Source organism: Leptopilina heterotoma, unplaced genomic scaffold (assembly GCF_015476425.1).
Source record: "Leptopilina heterotoma isolate Lh14 unplaced genomic scaffold, ASM1547642v1 Lhet_42, whole genome shotgun sequence".
Classification (NCBI taxonomy): Eukaryota; Metazoa; Arthropoda; class Insecta; order Hymenoptera; family Figitidae; genus Leptopilina; species Leptopilina heterotoma.
Genome location: NW_025111078.1, coordinates 3,094,237 through 3,113,981, shown reverse-complemented (window position 1 = coordinate 3,113,981; position 19,745 = coordinate 3,094,237). Strand labels below are relative to the sequence as shown.

Sequence of the window (19,745 nt, the reverse complement as noted above, 5' to 3'; positions counted from 1 at the left end):
CTTTTTTTTATCTATCCACTAAAAATAATGTAACAAAAAAATGTTATCAAGTTTTTGAATATGAAGTTATTTTTTATTTCGGTGATTATCGATGTAATTATCTGAATTTGTTCAGTGATTCAATGAAATATTATGACGTATTTGAAATTTAATGAATAATAAATTCTTTTTTGTTTATAAATGGAAGATTTGTAAATAATTATAATTCAATATTGTACATTAATCATTACTGTGATAAAATTATTCCACAACTTTGAGTAGTACGTATATATATATGAATAACAAAAAGAATTTAATATTTAGCACGAGTTAAAATAGCCATTACGTTTGTTTGTTTAGTCGTTTTTTCAATCTCGTGTTTATTTGTTCTCTTGTTTTCAAATTCACATCCCTCCTGGTTCTCATTTTTTTTAAATATTTTATATTGCACTGGATTAAAAAGTAAAATACACAATTTGCTTAATATAAAAATTCACCAGACAGAAATTAATTAACATTTAAAAAAAAATTATAACTCAAATATGATGATTTGTACGAGATTTATTACAAACTGGTAAATAGAAAAGTTAAAAGTAAGAGAAACTAAATATAATTATAAATTCCGTTGAAAATATGACTAATACATATATACAATAACCTAAGTCTGGAAAAGTAGAATACGTAACGACCAATGAAAACAAACATTATCCAAACTAAACAGTATTTGAAATTTGTGAATTTCGATTAATAAATCACTAGGGAGATTTAATGCTTTACTTTTTTATAGGAATTAAATTGTTTTCTCTTTTTTTTATTACTGCTTTTAAATTATCTTTAACTATTTAAGTTAATGTTTTTTTTTGGTAAAATGTAATGTAAATGGTAAAATTAAATTTTGTTAGTAATTGACACAACCGAATATTATTCAAGAATGAAGAAAGAAGATGATGAGATTAAATTTTGTTAGTAATTGAAACAAACGAACATTATTCAAGAGAGAAGATGCATCATGGTAAGAATAAAAAGTATTTGTAATTTATACAATCGAATATCATTCAAGAAAGAAGATGCAGCATGGTAAGAATAAAAAGTATTTGTAATTTATACAATCGAATATTATATAAGAAAGAAGATGCAAGAGTATACATCTTGCAACAATTTTACTACCTCTTAGTAGGCCATCCCCACGAAATGTTTGCACACTGACTCGTTGGTTAATTTTAGTATAATGTTTATTTTGCTATTTTCGGATTTTAATGAGGATTTAATTTCTCGACGTGGATATGTAGCACGACGTAAATTTTAAGGAATTATTTGTTGGAATCAAGTGTGTACTTACGGTTTACCACCAGGCACTCCTAGTGGACCGAGGGGTGCTCTCATTCCTCCATGAGGATCATAGAGTTGCTGAAGCGGTGGCCTTGCAGGGAATCCGTTGAGAGCTCCCGCTGGATAACCCAGCATATCTACATGCGGTCCTGTGGGTGGATGATGTTGTGGTGGATAATGTGACGGATAAGGACCCACTGGCGATGCCGGCACCATTGGTTTACTCGAACTCGAAGGTTTCATACCACCTGAACCGGAACTACTTCCCCCTGAAAACATATCTATCGTTAGATAGATCAATCAATTGCAAATTATAAACAGTCAACAATTACTAACTACAAACTATTATCAAAATATTTTAAACAAAAAGTAAAATTGTCTTTTATCAGTGCCTATCTTTAATAACTACGCTGATGCGGTTTTATTTCATAATTAGTTTTTGTTATGTTAGATTTGTTAAAATAATAGGTCTTATCTGATTTATCTTATCTGCTTTGCACTTTAGATTTTATGTTTTATTATTAAAATCATAATTTACCTGCGGATGTTGGTGTGACTGGTTTTGAGATTGGTGTCGATGGTTTTTCTCGTTCTTCCATTTTTTTGGCTGATGGTGTACTGGCATTGCTGCTGGTACCACTTCGAGGTGATGGAGGTGGAACTTCTTTTTTAACTTGATTGTTCATTGGAACATTAGATGGACCATGTTTGTCAAGACCATTTTCCCTTGGTGATGATGTTCCATTAGCGGCAGGACTGTTTGGTCCTTCGCTTGCGTCATCAACAACCAGGTCTTGATCACTCTTCTCACCATCGCTTTGCTGCAATAATTTTATCATTGTTAGATATATTCTTCTTCAAAATTTTCAATTTTTGAGGTTTTAAAGATACATTTTCAAGTTTGAAATCTTCGCAGGTAAATAATAATTTTTGATAGACTTACATGGCCTGTGTCCTTGTCCTGTTCTTTCTTCATCTTTTTTAACGTAATGTGGTCATGATGCTGGGAATCTGGTGTACTTCTTGGTCTACTATACTTTTCACGATCTACTGGCGATATTGAGTTTCTCTGTAACATAAGATTTATTTATTAGATTCAAAATTCACTTGACTTGTTTCGATAAATATCTTCAGGAGACGTTCACTTGGTATAATTTATTCAAATTGTATAAGAACGAGTTATTTATTAATTAATCAGCTATTTATCATCTGTCATACGGAATTATTAATAATAATTCATCAACAGAAATCGTTTTTTATGCTGTAAATTATAAATTGCATGGGATGAACGATCAGCTTCGATTGAACTCGTGGGTCCTCCATGAGTCATCACCCACATATAATAAAAGAAATAAGAATGTAAAAAGTAACTAAAAAGTGATGGCAAATTCCTAAATATAGGATGGATCTGAACACGAGAGTTGAGTGTAACATTTTAGTCGAGATTATAGACGGGAATTTATAAAGTTTATAGTGACTTGACAGAGAAATAGACAATTATTAGCTACGACAACCGTGTCTCCCGTTTACGCGAAATCACTTGCTCATCCGGTTGTCATGAATGTGGTAGCGTTTCCCTAAACATTCATGTGAAACAGTGTGCATTTCTGCCATCTGTCAGAATGATATATCTAGGTCGATTTGGCACGTTGCCGTTACGTGGGCGTTAACATGGACAGAGCTGAGCATTAAGTGATTTGTTATCAGCTCTGCTTCTAATCGGGCGTAATTGCCCGCATGCATTAAATGTAAACATAGTCTGCTTGGCATAATTCATTCTAACGAAGAGAAATATTTTCCATTAGTGAATTCTTCCTACCTACAATTTCCAACTGCACGACAATTTAATATTTCTATTTAGATTAAGTGAATGCTACTAAAACATCTATTTTTACATCTGGGGAAATTTTAATCTTTTTTCCAATTCAGTCTTTTTTTGTTGTTTCAAAATTCAATCAAGAGAAACAATATTTATTATGAACTTCACAGAGTCATTCCATATAATTCAACTGCAAATAAAAAATGATTCGAATCGAATTTTTGCGATTTTTTTTCCACCCTAGCAGCAGTATTTCCCAAGTGTAATTTACTAATCCAGCAAAACTTGTTTTCCGCATCTCTCGATTCGTTGTGTCTTGTCTCGTCACCGAACCAGAACGGATTTACCCTCAGGGAGAAATCGCACGTCAGGGGTGTAACTTTTTGCTCTCGGCGATTTTTTTTTCTCTCGATTAAATGAAATGACTTTTTCGTGTTTGCCAAACGTGAGGTCTAGCATAAAAAAAATCCTGTTTTTTTATTTTATTTGCGGAATTGTGTAACGATGTCAATCGAGAAGAGCCAAATATACAAATTGAAGGCGGTTTCAGTCACTGCTTAAACAGGAATTAAAAAACATGATTTAAAAAATGTTTAAATAACAAGTGGAATATATAAAGCATATAAAGTAAACATCTTGTAATTGAATAAATCTCCCAGGGACGAAAGTTAACTGTATCCGAGAATCGGTGAGCGTTAAAGTTCCGGTTTCTGATTTCGATATATCGATTTCTCTTATTCGTTGAAAGTGCTCGATATCCGTCGTCGTGAAGTCAGTAGTTCGCAGTCTTCCGGTTACCCTTTTCGATGCGCCAATAAAATTCCACCCTCCCCCCCCTTTACCTCCTATTTCACCCCATTCCCCGTTTTACCCGATAGCGGCTGTTGAGCTCCAAGTCGAAGTAAATCTCCTTTTCTCAATTACCTCTCTTGCCCTCTCTCAACGCCTCTCTTTTGCCCCATTACCTCAACTCTCCTTCGTTTCTTCCTTTTTTTTCTTACTTCCTGAATGCACGAGAGGATGTGGATAAAAGTAAGACATACATCAATGACGTTCTCAAGTTCTATCCGCGTTAAACTACTGAAATTACTCGAGCCATTGAGACCGGAAAATGACCCTGCAAATGCAGCCGACAGAGAGGAAAATAAAAGGCGTCACCGAGTGAAGACTTATCAGATAACGGGGGAAATATTTTACATTATTTAATGGTGGAGAAAATTCTTTTGTTAGTTCTCTCTTTTTTTAATATTTATTCTAATTCTAAAAATAAGTTAAGAATTTAAAACGAATTTATAATTTACACAATCAAATATCATTCAAGAAAGTTGATGAAAGATGTCAAGATTAAAAAGAATTTGCAATTTACACAATCGAATATTATTCAAGAAAGAAGATGAAAGATGGTAAGATTAAAAAGTATTTGTAATTTATACAATCGAATATCATTCAAGAAAGAAGATGCAGCATGGTAAGATTAAAAAGTATTTGTAATTTATACAATCGAATATCATTCAAGAAAGAAGATCGAAGAATAAAAAGTATTTGTAATTTATACAATCGAATATCATTCAAGAAAGAAGATGCAGCATGGTAAGATTAAAAAGTATTTGTAATTTATACAATCGAATATCATTCAAGAAAGAAGATCGAAGAATAAAAAGTATTTGTAATTTATACAATCGAATATCATTCAAGAAAGAAGATGCAGCATGGTAAGATTAAAAAGTATTTGTAATTTATACAATCGAATATTATTCAAGATAGAAGATGCAGCCTGGTAAGAATAAAAAGTATTTGTAATTTATACAATCGAATATTATTCAAGAAAGAAGATGCAGCATGGTAAGATTAAAAAGTATTTGTAATTTATACAATCGAATATCATTCAAGAAAGAAGATCGAAGAATAAAAAGTATTTGTAATTTATACAAACGAATATCATTCAAGAAAGAAGATGCAGCATGGTAAGATTAAAAAGTATTTGTAATTTATACAATCGAATATCATTCAAGAAAGAAGATCGAAGAATAAAAAGTATTTGTAATTTATACAATCGAATATCATTCAAGAAAGAAGATGCAGCATGGTAAGATTAAAAAGTATTTGTAATTTATACAATCGAATATCATTCAAGAAAGAAGATCGAAGAATAAAAAGTATTTGTAATTTATACAATCGAATATCATTCAAGAAAGAAGATGCAGCATGGTAAGATTAAAAAGTATTTGTAATTTATACAATCGAATATTATTCAAGATAGAAGATGCAGCCTGGTAAGAATAAAAAGTATTTGTAATTTATACAATCGAATATTATTCAAGATAGAAGATGCAGCATGGTAAGATTAAAAAGTATTTGTAATTTATACAATCGAATATTATTCAAGAAAGAAGATGCAGCATGGTAAGATTAAAAAGTATTTGTAATTTATACAATCGAATATTATTCAAGAAAGAAGATCGAAATACTTAAAAAGTATTTGTAATCTATACAATCGAATTCTATTTTTCCCATTTGATCAGACATAATAGAACATACTATGTAACACTTATGACCATCCCTTCATATTCTAAAGACATTTAGATTCAGGAGCTTCTTAGAATATCTTTAAGACATCCTGGTCCCCATTGTGAATTTTTACTTTTTTCTGAAAATCAAATTTTCTACCATCTTACTGCTCCGCGGACAAAGTAATTAATTTATCTTTCCCTCTCAGCATTATGATGTGAGTTTTTGTATTGTAAATAAAATAAAAAAGTGAGTTAAAATCAACAATTTTGATCAACATAGAAAGTTGTTGTTGGTTGGATTCGTTAGATGGTATATAGAAAACCAAAGTAAATATACTATTCACTTGGAAGTCCAGTGAAAAGACGTAGAGGCAGAGGCCTCGTTATCCAGTAATGGTGAACCACCATTTATCCGCGAGACCAGTTTATATACATAAGGTTTCTTGGAATGGAAAGCGAGAACCTTCCTCTTTGGCAAAAGGTTGAAAAAAGCAGAAAAAAAGAACTCAGGGAGGTCTCTGGAGTCAAAGCGAGCCGAGAGACCTCTCAGAGCAAGAAAATCTTGAAAAGTGCCGATGTCCCGTTTTCAATGATAAAAAGCAAGGAACCATTGGCATATAGGACGCCTTTGATTTTATTTTAAATATAAAAAGTTCCTCAAAGAAAATATTTTTTACTAAATTATTTAAAAAAAATTATTACATGTTCTTTTTGAAATAAAACGTGAATTAATGTCTACTGAATTAGATTTTAAGTTCTCAATAGTGGATAGTATTTGTTGTGTATGCTGTGGTTTTTGTCGTGTAGAGACGTCATCTTTTTGCCAGCAAAACTCGCAACGTGTCTCTTTTATAAAATGTGACGTCTAAAAAAGGAGCTCGCTTGTCGTCTCGGCTTTAAAGGATGCAACTTTGTCGCTTTTGCCACACACACACACACACACACACACATACAGGGAGAGTAATTCTAAGTCTGCGTGGAACGCCAACTGATACGCGAATGTATACAAGACGTGTAAGAATACCTAAGTATACTTAGGTACCTACTGCTGGCGGCAACCCTTGAGTAAAGAGGGTTTCTGCCACGATCAATATGGGGTAGGTACGAAAGGTAGGTAGGTACGGTATTCCGAAGATGTATAGACTTTGTAGTGTTAGGGCTGACTTGGTGTGTACAGGCAGGCAACTTGGCAAGCAAGCAGAAGGAAGGAAACGATGGTGTGGGAAGGGTTCGTATTGAGGTTGGTGGTCGAAGCCATGCCGGCAGGCCATGAGGGTGGTAAGTGAGTGAGCGACTCCTTCAAACCACCTTACCACGTCTCTCCTCATCCTTCGGGTATATTTCCACCCGCCACCCTCTTTACTTCCCATTCCTACGATACCAACCCTCACGCCATCTTCAACCCCTCTCATTCCTCAACTCCTTCACTTTTCTCCTCTCACCACCACTACCACCACTCTGACTCTTTAGTTTTCTCGGTCTCTCTTACCACCCCCGAGTGCCATCTCGGAAGCCTGTTTCCCTATTCCTCACTCTACCAATACCTAGTACCACCCCCCACAAGGAGGTTACGAGTTGAAGCTCGTCTCCTTTCCAAGACCCCGCAAACCCCAGCTAGTACAAGATTGCACCCAGTGATTCTCATTCCTTCCGGTTGCTACCTTTCAATACCCCAACTAAAACCTTCTGCTCATAGAACATCGATATTCGTTGAGTGCAAAAACTATATATATATACATATACTCTATTTTATGAAAGTCCTCCTTTCAAATGTTGTGACTAAGTGAGAAATGTGAACTACTTTACTCGCTTTGGAAGAGGGTTGAACAGAGAGAGAGATTCAGAGAGCGATGCCAGATTTTATGAAGCAATTAATTCACCGCGTTGCCAAGCTTCGAAGTACACTCGGGATTTAACGATCAAGGATATAGAAGTTACAGAAAAGAGAAGAGGTGGAAGATGTTTTTCCATCTCAGAAATGAATTTTAACAATTTTATCTCTCCTCCTTTTCCGCCGAGCAGATTATGAACATTTCTTTTTATGGGAATAATCTCTCCGGGAGAGTAATTTGATTATTTTAAAATAATACCATTGTGGCGGACGCATCCAGGGATAATCTATATTAACTGTACGTAAATGTAAATTTCCTTATGATTAAAAATATAATTTTCCTTTACTAAATGAAAAAAAAATCTTCGAACAAATTTTCGTACAGTTAGAATAGTGCAAGTTCGCGATGAAGATTCACGAGCTTTTGCGATCATCGAAGTTAAGATTCCGTCAGTACGGTTAGTACAGAGATGGAAGACTGAATTACTCTCCAGTTCCCAACCACGATTAGAACTCGACTGATGATGATAAAATCGAGAAATCCTAATATTATGTCGCTCTGCAGTAACCATTTAGCATCAGTGTTTTTAAAACGAACTTTATTTTTCCAATTACAAAGCTGGAGTTGACGTGGACAATAATTTTACAATTCCCAATAAAACTAATCGATCAGGATTTTATACCAAACACAAAAAAATTTGCCAACAATTTTTTTCTATATTCAAAATATTCCTGTTTTCCATCGTTTTTGCCACTGTAATTACGTCACTTTGAGTTTTACATTGAGAGATACCTGAAAAACGAAAATTTTTACTCCGTATACATTACTCTCCACTCTGGTCACTCATCCATGCATAGAATATTTAATGACTGCGACACAGAGTGGTCCAAAAAAAAAAAAAAAAAAAAAAGCGTCACTAAAATACGACGACGTTCGCGTTTATTTGAATCACGGTGCTCAGCGAAACGTTGTCACAGGGTGATTTAAATTGAACGCAACGGCATATTTAAATTACTCAGAAATATGCTCCCATAAAATACAAGTGTCACGCGCTATTAGAATAAATTGTTTAAATTATTTTCTTAATTGAGAATGACCATCGAATAGTATATATTTAGAAAAGAAAATAAAACATTTGAATGGATCAGTAAAAAAGATATTTCTAAAAAAAGAAATATTCTTTTAGATAAATTAAAAAATTTTGGAGTGGAATTATTAGTTCGATAGGGTAGAATAATAAAAATATAAATTTGTACTAAGGTTAAAAGAAATCCGAAGTATAAATATAATAGAAATAATTAAAATGTAATAATATATGCATATATGTATATAGTGTCTCTGGGCTTTGGTGCTTTTTTCTTTTATCTCCTGTTGGTCTCTCTTCCTACATCCGACTCGTCCTCTTTCCATCCGGTCTCTGCGGTAGAATTTGCATTTTTAAATTAACTCGTCTCTGTTTGCAGCTATCTCGGCAAGCAGCGTCGAGGGTTTTACAATTTTATGCAACAACGCGCCGCACCACTAGCACACCCAACGCTCCTGGGGTTATCGATATTATTATGATTATTGCTGTTATTATTATTATCGGTCTCGACGACCTCCAGCGGTGTTCGCGATATTATTATTATCATTATATGGTTATTACCAATCTGCTTCCAAATTACCTTTGTACGATTTAAAATTTATAGTTTCTAAATTTCGTGCTTACTAACTGTGAGAATCAAAATTTTTATTCTATTCTTGATAGACTATCATGGTGATTGTGTTTTTAAATAAAATACATTAAAAATCAAAAACCCCCCATTTATAATGTTACGTAATTTGTGAACCCTCCCTAATTGACGCTTTTAGGATCCAATAGATGAGGAATTGTTGTAGTTACCAAATGGAATGAAGTCCCTCACCAGAAAAAAATTATTTTCGAAAAAGAATTTGTAATTTATACAATCGAATATCATTTAAGAAAGACGATGCAGCATGGTAAGATGAAAAAGTATTTGTAATTTATACAATCGAATATTATTCAAGAAAGAAGATGTAAAGTGGGAGAATAAAAAGTACTTGTAATTTATACAATCGAATATCATTGAAGAAAGAAGATGCAGCATGGTAAGATTAAAAAGTATTTGTAATTTATACAATCAAATATTATTCAAGAAAGAAGATGCAGCATGGTAAGATTAAAAAGTATTTTTAATTTACACAATCGAATTTTTTTCAAGAAAGAGACTGGAAGATGGCCAGAATAAAATGTATTTGTAATTTATACAATCGAATATTATTCAAGAAAGAAGATGTAAAGTGGGAGAATAAAAAGTACTTGTAATTTATACAATCGACTATCATTGAAGAAAGAAGATGCAGCATGGTAAGATGAAAAAGTATTTGTAATTTATACAATCGAATATTATTCAAGATAGAAGATAGTAAGATTAAATTTTGTCAGTATTTTAAATAATCGAATATTATTCAAGAAAGAAGATGCAGTATGGTAAGATTAAAAAGTATTTGTAATTTATACAATCGAATATCATTCAAGAAAGAAGATGCAGCCTGGTATGAATAAAAAGTATTTGTAATTTATACAATCGAATATTATTCAAGAAAGAAGATGCAGCATGGTAAGATGAAAAAGTATTTGTAATTTATACATTCGATTATTTATCAAGCAAGAAGATGCAGCATAGTAAGATGAAAAAGTATTTGTAATATATACAATCGAACATTATTCAAAAATGAAGATGCAGCATGGTAAGATTCAAAAGTATTTGTAATTCATACAATCGAATATTATTCAAGATAGAAGATGCAGCCTGGTAAGAATAAAAAGTATTTGTAATTTATACAATCGAATATTATTCAAGAAAGAAGAGTTTTCAAAAAACGTAAACAAATTCCGCGAGCATTCATTTTACAGAATTAAAAAATAAAAACAACCGCAACGTAGAACCATAAAAAAAACAAAGTAGTTTTGTTTCCGGAACTAGTGTCGTAAATCAAAACAATTCTCTTTCCCAGTAACTCTTTGTCGTTTTCTTAGCATCGGTAGGAACCATTATATTAGCTGCTTATATTTTTTTTCTGTTTTGTAATGACCTTAAAGCGGTGAAGTGGTCAGGTTTTACGTAGCCATTCGTTAAACCACAAGTTCGCGTTAGTAACCGCGCGAGAATGTACCTCTGAGGCATTGTTGTGAGGGTTTTTTTCTTTGAAGGCTCCAAGAGAAGAGGAAGATAAAAGAGGAAGGCGAGTCTGTGAAGCACGTGAGATAAAGCAACGATCGAGATCACGGCGGGTTTTTCAATTACCGTGCCTCCCTTTTAACCCCCCTCCCCTTCCGCCTCTTCTTCCATCTATATATATATACTATACTTCTATATATATATATATATATATATACCTTTTCCCTTTATTCTGTCACCCTTTTCAGGACAATGGAACGAGTCGTTTTTTCCGCCATCCTTTTCATTCATTCCAATTCATTCGAATAACGTAAAAGGCACCTAGTCTCGTACATATATGCACGTGACAGCTAATGGGGTACTTGAGCAATGGGATGTTTAACCATAATTTATTGTCGTCAAACTCAGAATTTTTTATTATTCATATTTTTTTATTTAGATTTGTGTATTAATTTTTTTTAAAAAAAATTTATATCTTTATTAGAATTTAAACTAGATTTTACTAATTGAGCTTCGGACCTATTTTCTATTTCTTGTAAAATTGATAACATTGGGTTCTCTCGCAAGCAGGTAAGATTTTTGAGGGTATAAAAGCAAGGACGCTGATTAAATCAATGCAGTCGATCACTGACTCGTAGTCGTTTATGGTCTCGTGGGTGCTCTCGTGGAAGGTTACCTACTACCTCTAATTTTCTCTTGCTCTCCACTCCCGGTAAACTTAGGTTCCCTTGTTTCAAGGTGACGACATGGGGACAATCTCTTATCATATAGTGCTCCTAGGAGTAGAAATTATTCCACTAGATTCATATTCTCACATTACCGTGTCGGGCAAGAATTTCGGTAGCATCCGAGATTTAGGAATTAATCCCTAGTTTTCTCTTTGTTATTAATATGGAAACTTATTCTAGAACGGTTTTCGCGAATACTTTCAAAAAAAATTAAGCGGAAGGCGAAAATAAAGCTTGACAACAATTTTAAAATAATTATTTAGAAATAATTATGAGAATTAGGAAGAGGCGGATAAATTTAAATTAAATAACGGATACGTCTCACATTTCCAACTATATATATGCTAAAGGTACGAACAGTATATTTATCCATATAGTTAGAAAAGAGATTCGCGAAGAAACTCCATGGGTGATGCGCGGCACAGTAAAGAAACGATTATTATGAAATACTGAGGCGTAATTATGGGGCGGCCAGCCGTTCAGCATTTACGGCAAGCTCATTAAATTACGAACTAATTACCGGCGGCAAATTATTAAAAAGTTCACTCGGTCGTAAAGTGAGCGCATCGTAAAAGTACGTAATCTTCTCTTGCGCGAAGGTATCGAATTCAATGTACCCACAACTAATGTATATGTGTGTGTAGAAAATGTTAGCTTGATTAAATTTAATATACTGTTTTCTCTATGTTGTTTAACGATTTTTTTAATGAGGACCTCCTTTTTCGAAAATTCGTAGTCCTAGTTCAGTGAAGAGACATAACTTTTAAAAAGTTGTCAGAATTCAGCATAAAACTTGTTGTCAGCATAAACATGCTGTTGGATGATAATTATAAGGAGTGAAAAAAAGCGAGCAGTAACGAGAAGATTTAGGAAGATTAAAAAAGGGTTGGGCCGAGTGTTTAAAAAATATTATGTGAACCTCGGAGGTGTATTTTGAATTTAAGGGTGACTCTAACAAGGGGTGATGTCGAGGCATTGAAGCATGTTAAGAAAGCCGAAGAGGGGGATTCCCCGCAGAGAGCGTTTCAATTAGTAATTAAAACGTGCCGTAGCGCGTTGCGCTTTATATATATACAACCCTTTAGAGAACCCATTCCCCCTCGACAAGGTCCTTCCGACGGCGTCGCCATCTTGTAAATTAATTAATGTGTCCCTAACGAGATCAGAGGTGTCGGTAAGGTAGGAGAGATCAGAGTGCCCTTCTATATAGTCGCGTACTGAGTGGCGCGGTGTGATGCGAAGGGTTCATGAGGCAAGTGAGGATGAGGGTTAGGATAGTAGTTGGGAAATTGGAGAGGGGGATGAACAGGCATGAGGTGAATTAGTCTGTTCTAACCCACTAGGGGTAGGAAGAGGCAAGCTTGTAGGAGCTTTAAGCGGGTTGCCGGGCATTTATAGAGAGAGGGTGGGAGTGAGACTGGGGATGGCGTCAAGCTTTGCGATCTCTCGACCCTTTCAAACCCTTTCACTGACGCGTCACCCGCTATATACCGCTTACATAATGCAGCCACTCTAATTAAAATAAATTACACTCTCTCTCTCTCGTCGAGCCGACGTTTTTTTCTATATTTTTTTTTCTGCCTCTCGTTCTCTAACCTATCCTTCTGTAACCCACCCGAATCTCCTCTTCATTCGACACTTTTTACCGGGGTGGGTGCTTTCACAACCACCTCTACTTTACGTCTACCCTCAAACCAAAGGCATCTCTCGCTTTTTTTCCTGCCCGTTTATTTGCACTTTATTCGAGATTTAATTTACCGACCGACGACGACGTCGGTGGTGGTGGCGGCGGCGGACTACTCTTCTGTTCTGTTCGATCCACTGATGGGATTAAAAGAGATAAAATGGTTGGGGATAAGAGTTAAAGGGGAGAATGAACCGAATGTGCAAAATACATTGTAGAGTCAATGCCAAATGGTCCACTGCTGGAAAATGGCTTACAATCAAATTGACTGCGGTTTTTTTATCATTATTTTTTAAACTAACAATAGGATCTATTTTTAATTTTCCCATAAAGCGGACTAGGTTATCTTTATTTTAATTAAAATGCTACTCCTATAAAAAAAAATCCTTTTTACCACTTTGTACTGATTATATGGATCATAATCATCAATAACGAGTAATTTAATATTTTTTATTGAGAGCAACAATTATTCAAGTGTGACTAAACTATCAAGTCAATTTACAACAGATAAATCACCATTATACTGTTGAGGAATAGGTCTCAATTAGATAATTCAGTAGATTTAATAGCGACTTCCAGATAGTTATTATGAGAGAGGTCGAGAGTCGATGGGAATTCAGAGAGACTAGACCAACTTGCTGTTTCCACTTACATTAAGCTGAGATAGGAAGATTTGAGTTTCCCTTATAGCTAGAAGCAGATAGACAAGTTTAAACGAGATCTCCTCTAAAACTTTTTAATCACCATGTAACCAATTATCCGAGGAAATTAATTAGAATAAATTTAAGAAAGTGTTATCAAATATTGTTTCTCAACATAAACTCGCTTGAGTAAATTTTTCCTTTTAATAATTAGGTTCAAATTCATTACTATAAGTTCAAAATATTTCAAAAGAAGATAATATGAAAATAATTATTTACTATTAGGAGTAGCTCAGAAATTCACCTGAGAAAATTTTTTAACTAGTTTTCCACTTTGCAAGTGGCCTGTTTTTTAGTTCATCTGCTGTTTAAGTCCGACGGAGGACCAGCGTCGACTGAACGGAAAAGCCTTCACGGTCTGTACATGAATCTGATATATTTATTAAATTGCAATTACGATTTTCAATTAGGAGGAGAAATTTTGAGGATAAAGTAATTCGTTCACTGATTATTGAGTTTATCGTATTGCTTGGGGGAAATAACTTTTTCAGTGGCGGGAATTTAATTCCAAGTGTAAAGTACCGGATCGAAAGAATCCAAATCCCTTCGGCTTATGGTAGCCAATAAACTCTCCACGATTAAATTAATGCTATAAAATGTTATCACCGAATCTTTAAATTTTACTCACTTTCAGATTTTTCTATCTTAGATTCATCTAATATTTGAATTAAATAAAAACAATTTTCAAAATATTTTAGTATTTCAAAACAAAATTATAATTTGTCAAAAATATAAAAAAGCGGGTTTTTTCAAGCAATTTTAAAGGATAAAAATAGATGTTTAAAAATGGGAGTAATAACCTTCTTGAAAAAGTCTCCAGTTAACAAACGAAGTGTGTGGCGTCGAGGTAAATTTTTTAAATCCGATTTCCTTCCGTTTTATTTTCAACCCTCAACCATTTGTTCTTTTTCCAACTCATTTTTCTCTCCCATGAGTCTCGCTTCTTTCCATTTTATATGAATTCGTTATGAGCCGATGCCACCTCCTCGGGAACTTTTCTTTTTTTTTTTAAATGAACATACAGATGCGACTCTCGCATTTTCCAATGTCGATTTAATAAGGGGAGAGAAATATTTCTCACTCAAGAGAATATTCTTGTGCAAATCTCCCTTGATACTATGAAGGATTTGAAATCTCTTTATACCCAGTAGAAAATTTCGGAAACAAATCTTCCCCTTTGACGACATCGAATCACAGTAAAAGAGAAGAAGAGAGAGAGAGAGAGAGGAAGAGAAATGCGGATTGGCGAAAAGAGCTGATAAAATCCCGCTAGCAAAAAGCACCGCACGACTGGGAAATTCATTTACTTTGGTGTGACGTTAATTAAAAATGTTCAGCGAGTAAAGAAAATTCGAGAGCACTTACCCGGGGATATCGATTAATAAAAAATGTTTTCTCTTTAACGAAGTTGGAGTACTTTATTTGTCAAAGTGTGTAAGATTATAGGATTGTATTAATTCCAGGAGATTTATTTTAATATTCGTTTTTTATTTGATTAATGTTGTAGTGTTGGGACTTTTCATTGAAGGACATCCGAATAATAGGAGAATACTGGTCAAAAAGGAATATTCATAATGGTAAGTTGTAATACTATATAGTTTTTGAAGATTAAAAGGTATTTGTAATTTACACAATCGAATATTATTCAAGAAAGAACATGCAGCATGGTAAGATTAAAAAGAATTTGTAATTTATACAATCGAATATCATTCAAGAATCATGATGCAGCATGGTAAGTTAAATTTTTGTTGGTAATTTACACAATTGAATATCATTCAAGAAAGAAGATGCAGCATGGTAAGATGAAAAAGTATTTGTAATTTATACAATCGAATATCATTCAAGAAAGAAGATGCAGCATGGTAAGATGAAAAAGTATTTGTAATTTATACAATCGAATTAAAAATTAAGGATCTAGAAGTATATACAGAGAATTGGTATCTATTTTGGATATATCCTCCAATTTTTTACCCTCCTCTCATGAAAAAATTAATAAACCCGTAATTTTTAAAATAACAAAAAGGATTTATTAATTTGTTTACCTAATTACATTATCGGCACCTAACTGCGATAATGTGAGTGAACTTCCCTCCAATTGAAATAGGCCAAGGCTGTAGTCATGTAATAAGGGCAAATTCGTGATTATACGAGGCTGTAATTCAAGTAAGCACGTGCACTTTAGCAGAATAATCCCCTACTATTCGAGTGTAGCACACATGGCACCTTGTGTGCGTGTGAGGATATTGATATAGATCCATAGGATGGGATGCACCTGATCGAGTGGGTACTTGGAGAATAGCTTTGGCCATTAAGGCAGAGCAGGAACAAGGGATATTGAGATACATGCCGTAGACGTAAACAGTGCAGTATAACCGTTCTATAATATATATACCCTTCACCTACCTCAGCAAGTTCACTACATTAGCATTCATATTTCAATTTCATAACCCTCAGGCTTGCATTTCAGAGGCCAAGTGCCTCACTTCAGACGGGAAAACCACGTACAAACGATTATTATCTAGCGGACACGTGAAAACCTATTACCACCTATATCGTCTCTTCTAGCGCGCGCGATGTAATCAACCGCTTGATTATCAGTTCCTCGCATAATTGCGCCTATTAAATTATCGATAATTATTGAATCGAAAAAACGCCTGTTTCCTTTAAGCGTTTAAGTGAAATTACAGGAAAATTTGATCTAATTGATACTTTCCAGGAATTACGAACAAAAAAAAGAATGAAGTAATTTTCCTTAACTGTTTTATTAAATTCCGTTAGTAATGCGCGTTTATTAGTTTCCTAATTGTCACATAAAATTTCTCCTTGTTAAACAAAATTATGTATACCTATTTATTTAATTTTTTCCCTGAACAGGTTTTTTTTTGTTTTTAGAAACTTGTCCCAATTCGGAAGTTAGAAATAGTCATAAAAGGAGTATTTTAATAGTTTTCACATACCCGTTTAACATGCAATTTGCTAGAAACTTGGGCATTATATATAGACTGCAAATTGATCGACATTATTAAAATCTGATTAAGAAAGGGTTTTAATAAAAATGATTTCTCTATGCATAAAGAATTACTAAAATGTAAAGAGGAGACTCAGACGTTCACCTGAAAAGTGGTTTTTAGTTTATATTTCTCATTGTGCAGAATAAAGTTGTCACGGTTTTTCATTTCCGTTTAGTTCGTGTCCTCTTGGACAACTAGCGCCGTCGAAGTGGTAAAGGAAACAACTGTTTTATCGACAGGTTTGCAATTTTTCTGTTCGGAGAAGTTGATATAATTTCTAAAAAAAAAAAAGATTTTAAAAACTTTCAATCCATGTTACATGTTAAAGACTCCAAAAAATAAAATTGCAGAAACCAGAAGTAAATTACAGTAAAAGTTTAAGGCAATCGTAATAAAAAGAAAAGTTTTCAATCTCACTCCCCTTCTTTTTTCTTTAACCACGCATTGAAAAGAGCGTTTAAACGACCAGGGATCGCGTAAAGTTTCACCTCATAAAAAAGATTAGATACGTATCCTCATCCTTAGTGTGTGTATATATATATATATATATATATATATATATATATATATATATATATATACATAAGGTGTATATATGTGGGTGTAGATACCTGCGTTGAAATGAAAGTTGAGTGGGTAGGGGTCGAGGTGAATATAAAAGCCCTTCGCTTCGTGAAAGCTGAACGTGAGCGTAAAAAGCTCGTCGTCAAAAGCATCAACGTACATAAAGCAACGACGGCGCCCGACCGCTTCGCGTTTATTAAAAGCTCCCTGAAAAAAAAACGTTAACGCGCTTACAGCGGCTCTCTAGAGCTTCGCACGATACTTTCAACGAATCGCCAGAATCGATCCTTTTTCTCTCTCCATACATATACGTGATCTTTTTCTCTCCATCCCGAAAAAAAAGAACAAGAAAAAAAATATTGCTTTTACAAAAATTCGTGCATTTGAAACGAATAGGGGGAGAGAGAGAGAGCTTTTTCTTTTGACTTGTAGAGAGTGCTTGTGTTTGTCTGTATATACGTATATACGGGAAAGAGTTTGAAGGAAAATAAAGGTTCGATGGTCGACGTGGGAATTCAATTCTAATATTTTTCACCGGGAAGCTTCACTCGTTTTACAATCAGGAACACATAAAACTAGAAGCAAAAAAAGGAACAATCGTTGATTCTTTTTTTTTCATTTCCAAGGTATAAAAAAGGCCTTTCAGGGATTTTTAAACAAACCAATTCCCGAGATAAATAAATCGGTTGAAATAAAAAAGAATTAAAGCAAAACCTATTTTATTTCTGCAAAACGGAGCCAATTTTTTTTAGATTCCACATTCAATGGAAATTTGTTTTCAGAGGGAAAATTTCTGATGAAAAGAATATTTTATTAAAAAAAAAGGAAGATTAGCATTAGTTTTTCATTTTTAAGCTAATTTGTTGCTTTTGCGATAAAAAATTTGTTACTAGAATAACAATTTATTATTTTTAATGGTACTAAGCGGGATAATTTTTTCCCTGTGGTCGATAATACAGGTTGCATAGTTATCGAGCGAGTGATATGTGGCGCCGTCTGTCGAAGGCGTCAGGTACTACTGTCGTAAGACTTTTGCCTTCAAGGGCGGCTAGGGAGCTAGGCTTCTTGCAATCAGGAGAACTTATGAACCTATTTTCATCAACAATTACAATGTTAGGTCTGGCCAATCCCAAACTGAATAATTTTGCATAGAGAATAAAAAAAAATTTCCTATCGAAATAGTGGTATGGCAAACACCCGCATGAATTGACATGACCCCATATAAGCCATTTCTAAGCATCGACAATAAAAGAGTCTTTATTCGAATAATGACAGATTGAAATAAACCAAAAGTGCTGAAAATCAAGTATCGACAAAAGCGAGCACTTGACTGAATGGGCCGTCAAGTGGAAATATATGGCGTTGATTCTTGGGTGGAGTCACCCAGTGAAGGATGAGGGGAGTCCAAGCGCATTGAATATTCCCTCGTCGAAAAGTACACGTAGTACAACGTATACGTGAGAGCTCTCCAACAGTACTTATAAGCCGACATCATTATCCCGTGAACTCTCCTTCTCTCTTTTTTTTTCTCTCTCTCTCTATCTCTCTATGTATATATATATATATAGTCTCCACTAATCCTCGCGTTATCTCCCCTTTAATCTCGCGAGACCTTCTCTTTCGTTTCACCCTGCCACACAAGTCTGTGTAGATATAGAGCCCACCCTCAAAATCTACACAAAACCGTTCAGCGCCCAAGGAACAGTTGGGGGGGACATTCGTCACTTTACCAAAGAGAGTGGGGGGGTGGAAACTGTTGCAAACTAAGGGCGCGCCTGAAATTGAATATTAGCCCACAAGATTCTGAACAGGCCCTTAGGCAATATCAACCCCTCGACAGAAGGTCGACCCATAAAATTTACTTCATACTGAAACGTCCAACTTCCAAGAAATATGGAAACGAAAATTTCCTCTCTTTTCCAACCCTTGTTTATATGAAACTCGTTATTATACTCAAAAAAAACCAGTGAACCTTTTTTTTTCTTCTAATTTCCTCAAGTTCAAACTAAATTATACTCACATGCCTCTCTTCAGCTGGATTCAGACCTGCAACAAAAAGAAGAGAAATTAGTTTTAGTAAAAATAGTTTAGAGAAAAAAATATAATTTGATTTTGCACAGGGAAAAGAAAAAGTAGAGAAAGAGAGACTTTCTTCAAATACCGTAGTAAAAGGAGTCAGTGCTCTCGAGGATTTCTGAGAGTAGGTTGAGAGAGAGAGAGAGAAGGAGAGGAGAGTTTGAAGGAGATGGTTGGAGATGGTAGAGAATGAGGGAGACGGAAAGGGAAGAGTAAACCGAGGACACCATTATGGAGTGAAGGGATCTCTTCAACAGAGGCTTTGTCCTCACGTAGCGGAGTTCATAGTTTGCCCTCACTCGATTGCCCCCAACCACCAACCCCTTGTAC

The 19,745-nt window shown here is 34.4% G+C and overlaps 1 protein-coding gene across 3 annotated transcripts in view; it reads right to left on the bottom strand.

Annotated features, from left to right (window-relative positions):
• LOC122506487 (protein groucho-like) overlaps nucleotides 1-19,745 on the bottom strand; it is a 143,759-nt gene that overhangs the window by 3,913 nt on the left and 120,101 nt on the right. For 2 of the 3 annotated variants that reach the window (XM_043618700.1, XM_043618701.1), the window contains exons 7-10: nucleotides 19,360-19,385; nucleotides 2,252-2,377; nucleotides 1,847-2,129; nucleotides 1,319-1,589 (exon numbers count right to left, since the gene is read on the bottom strand). In XM_043618700.1, coding sequence (XP_043474635.1) covers nucleotides 1,319-1,589; nucleotides 1,847-2,129; nucleotides 2,252-2,377; nucleotides 19,360-19,385 — 706 coding nt within the window. The remainder of the gene's footprint in view (nucleotides 1-1,318; nucleotides 1,590-1,846; nucleotides 2,130-2,251; nucleotides 2,378-19,359; nucleotides 19,386-19,745) is intronic. The other variant, XM_043618703.1, reaches the window with a different exon arrangement.